The sequence below is a fragment of the Hypomesus transpacificus genome, unplaced genomic scaffold (genome assembly GCF_021917145.1).
Source record: "Hypomesus transpacificus isolate Combined female unplaced genomic scaffold, fHypTra1 scaffold_139, whole genome shotgun sequence".
NCBI lineage: Eukaryota > Metazoa > Chordata > Actinopteri > Osmeriformes > Osmeridae > Hypomesus > Hypomesus transpacificus.
Window position 1 is genome coordinate 439,706 of NW_025813713.1, and position 13,038 is coordinate 452,743.

General features: G+C 53.3%; 1 protein-coding gene and 1 long non-coding RNA gene across 2 annotated transcripts; one reads left to right on the forward strand and one right to left on the reverse strand.

Moving 5' to 3' along the window:
- The first annotated feature begins 589 nt into the window (after positions 1-589).
- Positions 590-11,471, forward strand: pfas (phosphoribosylformylglycinamidine synthase). Its single transcript, XM_047051135.1, has 27 exons — positions 590-705; positions 1,565-1,687; positions 1,798-1,933; positions 2,069-2,541; positions 3,054-3,159; positions 3,333-3,473; positions 3,637-3,761; positions 3,839-3,967; positions 4,049-4,177; positions 4,961-5,089; positions 5,185-5,258; positions 5,485-5,641; positions 6,080-6,141; positions 6,257-6,418; positions 6,507-6,743; positions 6,854-7,084; positions 7,584-7,764; positions 7,918-8,001; positions 8,120-8,275; positions 8,386-8,505; positions 8,651-8,796; positions 9,080-9,284; positions 10,143-10,228; positions 10,311-10,422; positions 10,504-10,653; positions 10,802-10,942; positions 11,073-11,471. The coding sequence occupies exons 2-27, from the start codon at positions 1,567-1,569 to the stop codon at positions 11,375-11,377; spliced, it is 4,098 nt and encodes a 1,365-aa protein (XP_046907091.1). The 5' UTR covers positions 590-705; positions 1,565-1,566; the 3' UTR covers positions 11,378-11,471.
- A 200-nt stretch (positions 11,472-11,671) lies between these two features.
- LOC124488534 lies at positions 11,672-13,035 on the reverse strand. Its single transcript, XR_006958715.1, has 2 exons — positions 12,074-13,035; positions 11,672-12,038 (listed from the first exon to the last, which is right to left on the reverse strand). It is a non-coding gene; the product is annotated as an uncharacterized LOC124488534 (long non-coding RNA).
- Positions 13,036-13,038: the final 3 nt, after the last annotated feature.

Below are 13,038 nucleotides of genomic sequence, written 5' to 3' on the forward strand. Positions count from 1 at the left end.
CCTCTTCATCACCATCATCTCCATCTACTTTGTTCCCAGGACCTGCAGACATGTAGCTTGGTGTGTGTGTGTGTGTTTGGGGGGTTAGTCCATACAGTGAGTGTGTGACACTGCCTGTATCTGGAGCTGATGAGGACCTTGCTGCCAGCTGCTGGAGGGGGGGGGGGGGGGGGGTGGGGGGGGGGGATGTACATTGTTTCTTTTTTGTACTTGTTTTAATTTATTAAATATATCTAAGACTGCGCATGTACGTGTTTGTTTGTCTGTCCGCTCCTCTCCCGCCATTAGAACTGGTCACAGTTTTCTATAGGTCACCGATTTCGGTAGAACACTGGTCTGCAACATTTGGTTCTATGTCTTAGCTTGTTTTATTAAAGATCAACGGAAGTGTTTCTGACAAGATAGTTGTCCATTATGAGCAAACCATGAAGAATACCTCTTCAGGTAGTCAAGTTGATTAAAGGTACTAAAACGTAGGTTTGTTAAAAATGTTAAATGTGAGCAGCGAATATGGAGCTGAAAAAGATGCCATCAACTTAAATCAAATCACCAGATCGAACGCTGCGCTTGCGCGCTGGTGGCTCAGACGCCGTCCACAGACACGTGGGGGGGTTGTTTCACTGTCTCATTCGGTCGGTGGTTACACCGCAGAGAGAAAGTTTCTATCCACCAGCATCATTCGTCTCCTGCGTTGTCCAGATAAAGGTAAGATTCTTAGCTGAACGTGCCGTTAGGAATCTTTTCAGTTGCAACCGTAAGTGGCTAAAATAAACTGTTGCACGCTAGCTCGGCTAATATCGTAGTTAGCGAAGTTAGCAACTGATTAACATGATTAACTTGGACATCTTACTGGCTGCTGCAGCGCAGCTGTATAATGTATCATGCTTACTTTAGCATAAAATAATCTTTTAAGAATGTCCGCCTGTGTCGTTCGTGTGGAAAGTGTCTTTTTACTTGTCTATCCCAGATGAAGCATCGCACAGTTTCGACATCAAGTAGCCTAATCTTATCATCAACCCGAAACCTAATCAAGTTTTAACAAAGCACGCGTGATGTATTTAGAAGCTCCTAGCTCGTGCTATCGCTAGTGTGTGACAATGTGTGTGTGTTTCTTGTGATGCAGCTTGTTCATAATCAAGATTCCCAGTGTGTGTGTGTGTGGGAGAAACTTGAGTCTTGTCAAAGTTACGCGGTGACCTGTGATCGCGCAGGTTAAAACTGGACTCGTTCTGCCAGGCATTTACGCAACATTACTTTGTATCTGAATTTAGCAGACGCCTTTATCGAACAAATAGTCCAATGCATCAAGCGCATAGTACCAAGCGCACTTTAAAGTGTTTTCACCTCAGCTATTATAACGTACGGTATTGCGTAGTAGAGTGCAGGTATGTTATTGACATAGGCTAGGGTCAGGTTACTGTTCTGTGGTAGAGTGCAGGTATGTCATCCTGACCCCTGACCTTTGCCCCGGGTGGGAGGTCAAACACAGGCTGGTTCTCATAACTCTATTCTACTGATCAACTACATGTCCTCTCTCCTTCTCTGTCCCCCCCTCCCCTCCCAGTCATGGTTGTAGTGAGATTCTATAGGAAGGAGCTGGAGAGGGGGCGGGTCTTACGGCAAGCAGCCCTTCAGCATCCTGACCTGTCAATCATCATGGAGCTGTGTTACAACGTGGAGCTGACAGGTAAGGAGGAGGGGGAGGGAGGGTAGGAGAGGAGAAGTGTGGAGGTGAGAGGAGTTGAGGAGATAGTAGTGTGTACCCTGAGGGTCTCAGCCCCTCCTCCCCTCCCCCAGGGCCAGGAGACCTGTGCCCAGAGCAGAGGGAGGTGCTGCAGTGGCTGTTCCGCCCCCCCCTGCAGACAGAACAGCTGTCGGACCAGCCTCACCTGGTGGGGGGGCGAGGAGGGAGGCTTGTCGAAATTGGACCCAGGTATCTAACACACACACACAGTCTACACACACACACACACACACACACACACACACACACATCCAGTCTACACACACACACACACACACACACATCCAGTATCCAGCCCCAGGCTGATGCTGCTGCCCCCTGCAGGCTGAACTTCTCCACTGCGTGGTCCACCAACGCCGTGTCCATCTGTCGGAGCGCCGGCCTGAGTGCCGTGTCCAGGGTGGAGCTGTCCCGCCGCCTGCTGTTCACGCTCACACAGGACCCTCCACAAGCACCCAGGGAGAACCCTCCAGAACCCAGGGAGAACCCTCCACAACCCAGGGAGAACCCTCCACAACCCAGGGAGAACCCTCCAGAAGCCAGGGAGAACCCTCCACAAGCACCCAGGGAGAACCCTCCACAACCACCCAGGGAGAACCCTCCACAAGCACCCAGGGAGAACCTTCTGGAAGAGGCCGTGGAGAAGATCCTGGGTGTTCTGTACGACAGCATGACTGAGTGCATCTACCCACATCCCATAACCTCATTCGCCGTGGAAACCAGACCCCAGGAGGTGTTTGAGGTCGACATCCTGGGGAAGGGTCGTGTTGCCTTGGAGACGGTGAACGAGGAGCTTGGTAAGAGGACTACATGATCTCCAAAACTGTAAACTAAATGATATTTAGTTTAGAGGTAAACCTCCATGTTAGCGACTCACACAGCTAAACTCATCAAGCTCTCGATTCTGACGAATCTTAAACAGACGTGTTCTGCCGTCCAGCCTGACGGTTCCTCTTCTAGTCTGTCCTAACACTAACTACAGCCCTCCAGTTTCACTCTCTCTCTCTCTCTCCCTTTTCATCCCTGTCTCTGTGGTCTCTGTTGTAGTCCTGCTTCCTTAGGTGAGTATCTTCTGTCTGTCCTGGGTGGAGGGGGGGGGGGGGGGAGGAGGAGGGGGGGGAACAGACTGGTCACATGATGTGTAAGTAACATAATTGCTGAGATGCTTTGAGTCACAGGACTGGCCTGTTCCCTGGTCATGTGTTACTACAGCATCATGTGTGTCTTCTGCCTCTTAATTACACTGTGTGCGTGTGTGTCTGTGTGTGTGTGTGTGTGTGTGTGTGTGTGTGTGTGTGTGTGCGTGCAGGTCTGGCGTTTGACTCCTGGGACTTGGACTACTACACCTCTCTGTTCCACAGCCTCAGCAGGAACCCCACCAGTGTGGAGTGTTTCGACCTGGCTCAGTCCAACAGGTGTGTGTCTGTGTGTGTGACAGAGTGTGTCTGTGTGTGTGTGTGTGTGTGTGTGTGTGTGTGTGTGTGTGTGACAGAGTGTGTCTGTGTGTGTCTGTGTGTGTGTGTGGCAGCAGGCCTGAAGGTGTGTTGGAGGACATGTCATGAGTCCCTCTATGTCCCGCCCCCCTCAGTGAACACAGCCGTCATTGGTTCTTCCGAGGGCGCATGGTGATTGACGGGCAGGAGCAGGAGGGAACCCTGTTCAGCTGTATCATGGATACGCAGCTCCATAGCAACCAGAACAACATCATCAAGTTCTGTGACAACAGCAGGTAAGGTTGTTACCGTCGCTCTGGAGTTGAGTCGATATTGTAACCCAGTTTACAACCAGGGGAAGGTTTCATTCATATAATGATGTGTTTTTTTTTGCTGTTGAGATGATGTATTACTGTAGCTCTGGCGTGTGTGTGTGTGTGTGTGTGTGTGTGTGTGTAGTGGGATCACAGGGGTGCAGGTAGAGTGTGTGTATCCCAGAGATCCCTCTAAAGCCAGCAGCTATGAGACTAGGAGCTCCACCAGACATGTGATTTTCACCGCAGAGACACACAACTTCCCTACCGGTACACACACACACACACCTACACACACACACACAGCAGATTGTGGTAGCCGCAGGGTAACCGTGGTAACCCCACAGGCGTGGCCCCGTTCAGTGGAGCGACCACGGGAACGGGGGGGAGGATCCGGGACGTGCAGAGCGCCGGCAGGGGGGGGCACGTCATCGCTGGAACAGCCGGATACTGCTATGGCAACCTGCATATACCTGGTGAGGTCACCTGAGGTCATGTGTCTGTCAGTCAAGTCCATCACCATAGTGTTGTGTGTTAAGCCCCTCCCCCTCCGCCAGGCTACAGTCTTCCCTGGGAGGGGGAGGAGGAGTACCCCTCCAGCTTCGCCCCCCCCCTGCAGGTGGCCATCGAGGCCAGCAACGGGGCCTCCGACTACGGGAACAAGTTTGGAGAGCCGGTCCTAGCAGGTAGATAACAACACACCAGTCAGGTCCTAGCAGGTAGATAACAACACACCAGTCAGGTCCTAGCAGGTAGATAACAACACACCAGTCAGGTCCTAGCAGGTAGGTAATATCACACCAGTCAGGTCCTAGCAGGTAGATAACAACACACCAGTCAGGTCCTAGCAGGTAGATAACAACACACCAGTCAGGTCCTAGCAGGTACATAACAACACACCAGTCAGGTCCTAGCAGGTACATAACAACACACCAGTCAGGTCCTAGCAGGTAGATAACAACACACCAGTCAGGTCCTAGCAGGTAGGTAATATCACACCAGTTAGGTCCTAGCAGGTAGATAACAACACACCAGTTAGGTCCTAGCAGGTAGATAACAACACACCAGTCAGGTCCTAGCAGGTACATAACAACACACCAGTCAGGTCCTAGCAGGTACATAGCAACACACCAGTCAGGTCCTAGCAGGTAGGTAATATCACACCAGTTAGGTCCTAGCAGGTAGATAACAACACACCAGTTAGGTCCTAGCAGGTAGATAACAACACACCAGTCAGGTCCTAGCAGGTACATAACAACACACCAGTCAGGTCCTAGCAGGTACATAGCAACACACCAGTCAGGTCCTAGCAGGTAGATAACAACACACCAGTCAGGTCCTAGCAGGTAGGTAATATCACACCAGTTAGGTCCTAGCAGGTACATAGCAACACACCAATCAGGTACTAGCAGGTAGGTAATATCACACCAGTCGGGTCCTCGCAAGTAGATAACAACATCTGTGTCCAGGCTTTGCACGGTCGTTTGGCATGCGGTTGGCCAATGGGGAGCGGCGAGAGTGGATTAAACCAATCATGTTCAGCGGCGGGTTGGGCGCCATCGAAGACGCTCATGTGAAGAAGGAGGAGCCTGAGAAGGGTACGAAGAGAGTGTGTGTGTGTGCGTGGATCGGAGAGGGTGTGCTAACTCATGCTAGCGTTGTGCTAACTCATGCTAGCGTTGTGCTAACTCAGGTATGGAGGTGGTGAAGCTGGGCGGTCCTGTTTACCGTATCGGAGTTGGAGGAGGGGCAGCGTCTTCCATACAGGTATACACACACACATACACACCACCCACCATACAGGTGCATACACTAATATTAACTAAATATTCAGTCAGTCACCAATGCTAATAAATGTGGCATGTGTGCGCCTACCTGTGTTTGTGTGTGTGTCTGCCTGTGTGTGTGTGTGTGTGCCTGTGTGTGTGTGCCTGTGTGTGTGTGCCTGTGTGTGTGTCTGCCTGTGTGTGTCTGCCTGTGTGTGTGTGTGCAGGTGCAGGGAGATAACTCCAGCTCCAGGGACCTGGGTGCGGTCCAGCGGGGCGATGCAGAGATGGAACAGAAGATGAACAGAGCTGTGAGGGCGTGTCTGGAGAGGGGGGGCGGGAACCCCATCTGCAGCATCCACGACCAGGGCGCCGGGGGCAACGGTAGGATGGGGAGGGGCTAGTGTATATGTACCTGTCAAGTAGTAGAGTTATAGCTGATGCGTGTAACTGAGGTGTGTGTGTGTGTGTGTAACTGAGGTGTGTGTGTGTGTAACTGAGGTGTGTGTGTGTGTAACTGAGGTGTGTGTGTGTGTAACTGGTGTGTGTGTGTGTAACTGAGGTGTGTGTGTGTAACTGAGGTGTGTGTGTGTAACTGAGGTGTGTGTGTGTGTGTGTAACTGAGGTGTGTGTGTGTGTAACTGAGGTGTGTGTGTGTGTAACTGAGGTGTGTGTGTGTAACTGAGGTGTGTGTTTGTGTAACTGAGGTGTGTGTGTGTAACTGAGGTGTGTGTGTGTGTAACTGAGGTGTGTGTGTGTGTAACTGAGGTGTGTGTGTGTAACTGAGGTGTGTGTGTGTGTAACTGAGGTGTGTGTGTTCAGGTAACGTTCTGAAGGAGCTGAGTGATCCAGCGGGAGCGATCATCTACTCCAGCAGGTTCAAGGTGAAGCTCTCACAATGCACCTCTTCCACCTGTGAACCCCCACGGACGCCATCTGGCACAACGACCTCTCTCTGACCTGCCCTGAAGGCTCATGGTGTGTTTGTGTGTGTGTCAGAGAGGAGACCCCACCCTGAGTGTGTTGGAGCTGTGGGGGGCTGAGTATCAGGAGAGCAACGCTCTGCTGCTGCGTCCGGCCGACCGCTCCTTCCTGGAGAGAGCCTGCCTCAGGGAGAAGTGTCCTGTGGACTTTGTAGGACACATCACTGGAGACGGCAAGGTAGGCCTCATCCACGCCCTCATCTCTCCTGTCCCTCACTCTCATCCTCACTCTCATCCTCATCCTGTGTGTGTGTGCCTTCCTGCAGATGGTGCTGGTGGACGATGTGGGTGGTGGTGTGGAGCAGGCCAGCGGGAGGCGCTGTCCCGTAGACCTGCAGCTGGACTGGGTCCTGGGGAAGATGCCCCAGAAGCAGTTTGATGATGAGCGCGTTGGCGCCGCCCTGCAGGCCCTGCAGCTGCCTGCAGGCCTGACAGTCAGACAGGCCCTGGAGAGGGTGCTCCGTCTGCCCGCTGTCGCCTCCAAGCGCTACCTCACCAACAAGGTAGGGGGGGTGTGGGTGAGGCCGTGTGTCTGAGGGGGTATACGTGTGTGTGTGTGGCAGAGATGGAAAGTCATAAAGTACAAATCCTGTTTTACTCTGTTGGTCTTCAGGTTGATCGCTCGGTGACGGGCCTGGTTGCCCAGCAACAGTGCGTGGGTCCTCTCCACACCCCATTGGCTGACGTGGCCGTCGTGGCTCTGTCTCCATTCAGCCTGCAGGGGGCGGCGACCGCTATCGGCGAGCAGCCAATCAAGGGCCTGGTCTCTCCAGGGGCGGGAGCTCGCATGGCGGTGGGGGAGGCGCTGACTAATCTGGTGTTCGCTAGAGTCACACACCTGAAGGTACCTGGAGGGGGTGTGTGTGTGTAGTATGTGAAGTGCAGTGGTAACTGGATGTGTGTGTGTGTGTAGGACGTGAATTGCAGTGGTAACTGGATGTGTGTGTGTGTGTGTAGGATGTGAAGTGCAGTGGTAACTGGATGTGTGTGTGTGTGTGTGTGTGTGTGTGTGTGTAGGATGTGAAGTGCAGTGGTAACTGGATGTGTGTGTGTGTGTAGGATGTGAAGTGCAGTGGTAACTGGATGTGTGTGTGTAGGATGTGAAGTGCAGTGGTAACTGGATGTGTGTGTGTGTGTGTGTAGGATGTGAAGTGCAGTGGTAACTGGATGTGTGTGTGTGTGTGTAGGATGTGAAGTGCAGTGGTAACTGGATGTGTGTGTGTAGGATGTGAAGTGCAGTGGTAACTGGATGTGTGTGTGTGTGTAGGATGTGAAGTGCAGTGGTAACTGGATGTGTGTGTGTAGGATGTGAAGTGCAGTGGTAACTGGATGTGTGTGTGTAGGATGTGAAGTGCAGTGGTAACTGGATGTGGGCCGCTAAGCTCCCAGGAGAGGGGGCGTGTCTGTGGGAGGCGTGTCAGGCCATGTGTGAGGTCATGGGTCAGCTGGGCGTCGCCGTGGACGGCGGGAAGGACTCCCTCAGCATGGCCGCCAGGGTCGGCATGGAGACGGTCAAAGCTCCAGGTACGAGGGAGTGTGTGTGTGGTATATCCATGTCCTGTGTGTGTGGTATATCCATGTCCTGTGTGTGTGTGTGTGTGTGTGGTATATCCATGTCCTGTGTGTGTGTGTGTGTGTGTGTGGTATATCCATGTCCTGTGTGTGTGTGTGTTCCAGGGTCTCTGGTCATCTCAGCGTACGCTGTGTGTCCTGACATCACAGCCACCGTGACCCCCGACCTGGAAGACCCTGACGGCCAAGGTAGAAACACACATAGAAACTAACCATTCACACACATACAGTTAACACTGCATTTCTCTCTCTCTTTCTCGATCTCTCTCTCATGTCTATATATATCTGTGTGTCTCCGTGTGTGCAGGCGTGCTGCTGTGGGTCCCGGTCACCCCAGGTCAGCAGCGTCTGGGTGGGTCTGCTCTGGCTCAGTGTTACGGACAGCTGGGAGACACGACCCCTGACCTCGACCAGCCCCTGCTGCTGCAAGCCTGCTTCAACACCACCCAGACCCTCCTGCAGGGTGGGTACACCGTCCTCCTACACCCTCCTGCACCCACCTGCTACACTGGCCAATCCCCACCCAGGTGAATGTGATTGGTGTATATGAGAACAGCTGTGTTTGTGCTGCAGACCGCCTGCTGAGTGCAGGACATGACATCAGTGATGGCGGCCTTATTTCCTGTCTGCTGGAGATGGCGTTTGCAGGAAATCGTGGGATAGAGGTGGACCTGGTGTCTGGAGGAGCAGGAGGTGAGCAGATCAATAACTATCATATTATTATTGTGCATTGTATTCATGGGTTTCCCTTGTTTGCGGAGGAATCTCTGGCAGCTCCAGGTTGTCGAAGTGGACAGAGATGGTCTTCTAGTGTCACTACAAGCTGTTTCCCCCCCAGTGCTGGAGCTGCTGTTCAGCGAGGAGCTGGGTCTGGTCCTGGAGGTGCGCCGGGAACAGGAGCACCAGGTGAAGCAGAGATACCTCCAGGCTGGGCTCACCTGCCACAGCATCGGCTGCTGTGTGGGGCTGGGCCCGGAGGCCAAGGTGAGCCACACACACACACCATACACACACCATACACACACACACCATACACACACACCATACACACACACACACCACACACACACACACACACCACACACACACCATACACACTCACACACACACCATACACACACACACACACCACACACACACCATACACACACACACCATACACACACACCATACATACACACCATCCATACACACATTACCCTAAACCTAACCACACACATTCACACGCAAACACAAACAGCCCCATCATACATCTCTTCTTCTTCAGGTCAGAGTTTGCGTGGACGGACAGGAAGTGCTGTGTGAGGCCCTGCCCAGCCTCAGGGCATTGTGGGAAAGCACCAGCTTCCAGCTGGAGCGGCTCCAGGCAGAGCCAGCGTGCGTGTCACAGGAAGAGGCGGGGCTAAGACGCAGGACGCAGCCCTACTTCCACCTGACCTTTGACCCCGCCGAGATCCCTGCTGTCATCCAGGGTGAGAAGGTCAACACCATGCTGCTGACCCCAAGCTATCAGAGAAGGTCAACACCATGCTGCTGACCCCAAGCTATCAGAGAGGGTCAACACCATGCTGCTGACCCCAAGCTATCAGAGAAGGTCAACACCATGCTGCTGACCCCAAGCTATCAGAGAGGGTCAACACCATGCTGCTGACCCCAAGCTATCAGAGAGGGTCAACACCATGCTGCTGACCCTAACCTATCAGAGAGGGTCACATGCTACTGACCCTAACCTATCAGAGAGGGTCACATGCTACTGACCCTAACCTATCAGAGAGGGTCACATGCTACTGACCCTAACCTATCAGAGAGGGTCACATGCTACTGACCCTAACCTATCAGAGAGGGTCACATGCTACTGACCCTAACCTATCAGAGAGGGTCACATGCTACTGACCCTAACCTATCAGAGAGGGTCACATGCTACTGACCCTAACCTATCAGAGAGGGTCACATGCTACTGACCCTAACCTATCAGAGAGGGTCACATGCTACTGACCCTAACCTATCAGAGAGGGTCACATGCTACTGACCCTAACCTATCAGAGAGGGTCACATGCTACTGACCCCAACCTATCAGAGAGGGCCACATGCTACTGACCCTAACCTATCAGAGAGGGTCACATGCTACTGACCCTAACCTATCAGAGAGGGTCACATGCTACTGACCCTAACCTATCAGAGAGGGTCACATGCTACTGACCCTAACCTATCAGAGAGGGGTCACATGCTACTGACCCTAACCTATCAGAGAGGGTCACATGCTACTGACCCTAACCTATCAGGACTTGCTGATGGAAGCCTCATGTTTAACTGTGTGTGTGTGTGTTCAGGACAGCCTCGCGTGGCGGTGGTCAGGGAGGAGGGCAGTAATGGGGACAGGGAGATGGCTGTGTCTCTCCACATGGCTGGCTTTGAGGTGAACACACTCACTAACACAGAATGAACAACAATTGTGTGTTCAACTTGCATGCTCACCACCGGTGTGTGTGTGTGTGCAGGTGTGGGATGTTACCATGCAGGACCTGTGTTCAGGGTTCGGGCTGCAGCTCTTCAAGGTGCTCGTGTTTGTAGGAGGATTCAGCTACGCTGATGTGCTGGGCTCAGCTAAAGGTACACACACACACACACACACATACAAGCTCTCTCCTCTCTCCGATGCTCACCCGTGCTGTGTCTGTGTCTCTCGCCCAGGCTGGGCTGCTACTGTGATGTACAACAACAACGCCAGGACGGAGTTTGAGCGCTTCCGTCGCCGTGACGATACGCTGAGTCTGGGCGTGTGCAACGGATGCCAGCTCCTAGCCCTGCTGGGCTGGGTGGGAGAGGGGGAGGAGGGGGGAGGTAAGAGAGGGGAGGAGGGGGGAGGTGAGAGAGGGGAGGAGGGGGGAGGTGAGAGAGGGGAGGAGGGGAAGTCTCTCTACTCTATGATTACTGTTACCCTAACTGTGTGTGTGTGTGTGTGTGTGTGTGTGTGTGTGTGTGTGTGCAGACCCTGAGGTGGTGCTGGGTCCTAACCAGTCCGGCAGGTTTGAGTCCAGGTTTGTGAGTGTTGGAGTCCAGTCCTCCCCCTGTGTCTGGCTGAGGGGCATGGAGGGCTCAGCGCTGGGGGTGTGGGTCGCCCATGGAGAGGGTAGGACCAGCTACACACCCCTACACCCTTACACACACCTCTACACCCTTACACACATCTCTACACCCTTACACACCTCTCCACACACACACATCTACAGACCCTCCCTCCTCCTCCTCCCGTCCTCCAGGTCAGGTCCAGTTCCGTTCCCGCCGGTCCCAGGACCACCTCCTCTCTGGCTCCCTGGCGCCCCTGCGTTACCTAGACGACCAGGGCCTCCCCACTGAGGAGTACCCCCTGAACCCCAACGGCTCCCCCGAGGGCGTGGCCGCGCTGAGCTCCAAGGATGGTCGCCACCTGGCCATGATGCCCCACCCAGAGCGCTGCACACTGGGCTGGCAGTGGCCCTGGGCCCCCCGGGGCCTGCGGGCCTCCCTCACCCCCTCCCCCTGGATGCGCATGTTCAGGAACGCTGCAGCATGGACCGCATCCTGAGGCCTGGATCACCTGGCCCTAATTCACACACACACACACCTGGCCCTAACTCACACACACACACACACACCTGGCCCTAACTCACACATACACACACCTGGCCCTAACTCACACACACACACACCTGGCCCTAACTCACACACACACACACCTGGCCCTAACTCACACACACACACACCTGGCCCTAACTCACACACACACACACCTGGCCCTAACTCACACACACACACCTGGTCTGTCTGTCTCCCTGGGATGTGTGTTGCGGTGACATTAAGTTTTGTAGAACACACATGATTCACATAATAAATAACCTTTATACAAGTAGACAGTCGTTAAGTCCATTCATTTACAGGCTGGTGTCTCCAGCAGGTGAGAGAGTCCAGGTGAGAGTCCAGGTGTGCTGAGGCTGGGTACCCGCAGCCTCGCGTCCTCGCTGCCCAGCAGCACGGAGGGGGGGGGGGGGCGCAGGGGGGGGAGGGTCAGGAGCGTCCCGGCGCAGCACAGCGCCACCCGCAGGATGAAGAGGGCCACCAGGCCCCCCCACCAGGCCCCCCCGGCAGTCTGATGTCCCTGAGGACCGTGCGCTCCTGTCGGTCTGTCTGGCTCTCTGAACAGGTGGCTCAGCTCCCTCACCTGACGCACACCAAACATGACCTCTGACCTCCCACTGCCCAGCCACTCATCATGACCTCTGACCTCCCACTGCCCAGCCACACATCATGAACTCTGACCTCCCACTGCCCAGCCACATATCATGACCTCTGACCTCCCACTGCCCAGCCACACATCATGACCTCTGACCTAGCTACTAGGCCAAGTTGCCAGTTATGACTATGCAGTGTTGTGTGAGTGTTTGTGTCTCATTACCCCCTGGTCACTAAGCAACAGTATGCCTTATATTCTTACAGACAGTAGAATAGTAAGGATAGGTAGCGGGTATAATAGTGGATATAGCTTATTTAACATGTCAAAAAGTGATTGTTCAAATGTTCCTATTGAAACTGATAGTGGATATTAGTGTCGCTTTCCCATTGTATAATTAGTGCAGGTAGAGTGGAGGAAATTGATTATAATATAATATCTAATAGCCTATAGACATTATTTTAGCCACCAGAGGCTGTGTTGAGTACAACTGCAGTGTGTAGCTCTCACTGCGCGGCATCTCCTAATAATCACAGAGGGTTGGATGACATCACGGCACAGTCAGCTTTTTTTTTCAGAATGAAAGTGGTTTCAAAACATCATATTTTACACATGGACACCCGTTATTATGAAGGGAGACTTTCGGAATTCAAGTTTCAAGAGATGGAGGGAAGAAAAAAAAAAAAAGATATACAAAAAACATATCTGGTATTTCAGGACGAGACAAACTTACGGCCAACGAGTGCCATGTGACCTTAACCAGCTTGGTCTGCCAGGGAACAAGAAGCAGTGCTACTGTCTACTGTCACAGTAGGGTTTGGGATCATTCACATCATGATCGTGAGGCTAGGCTACAATGGCACATCCATCAGCATCATAAAAGGGCTTGTGCTTGTTTTGTGATGCAGCAACGTGATGATGAAGCGCCGGGTCAGACACCTTCGACACCAGAGGATCAGACACCAGAGGGTCAGACACCAGAGGGTCAGAGGGTCAGACACCAGAGGATCAGACACCAG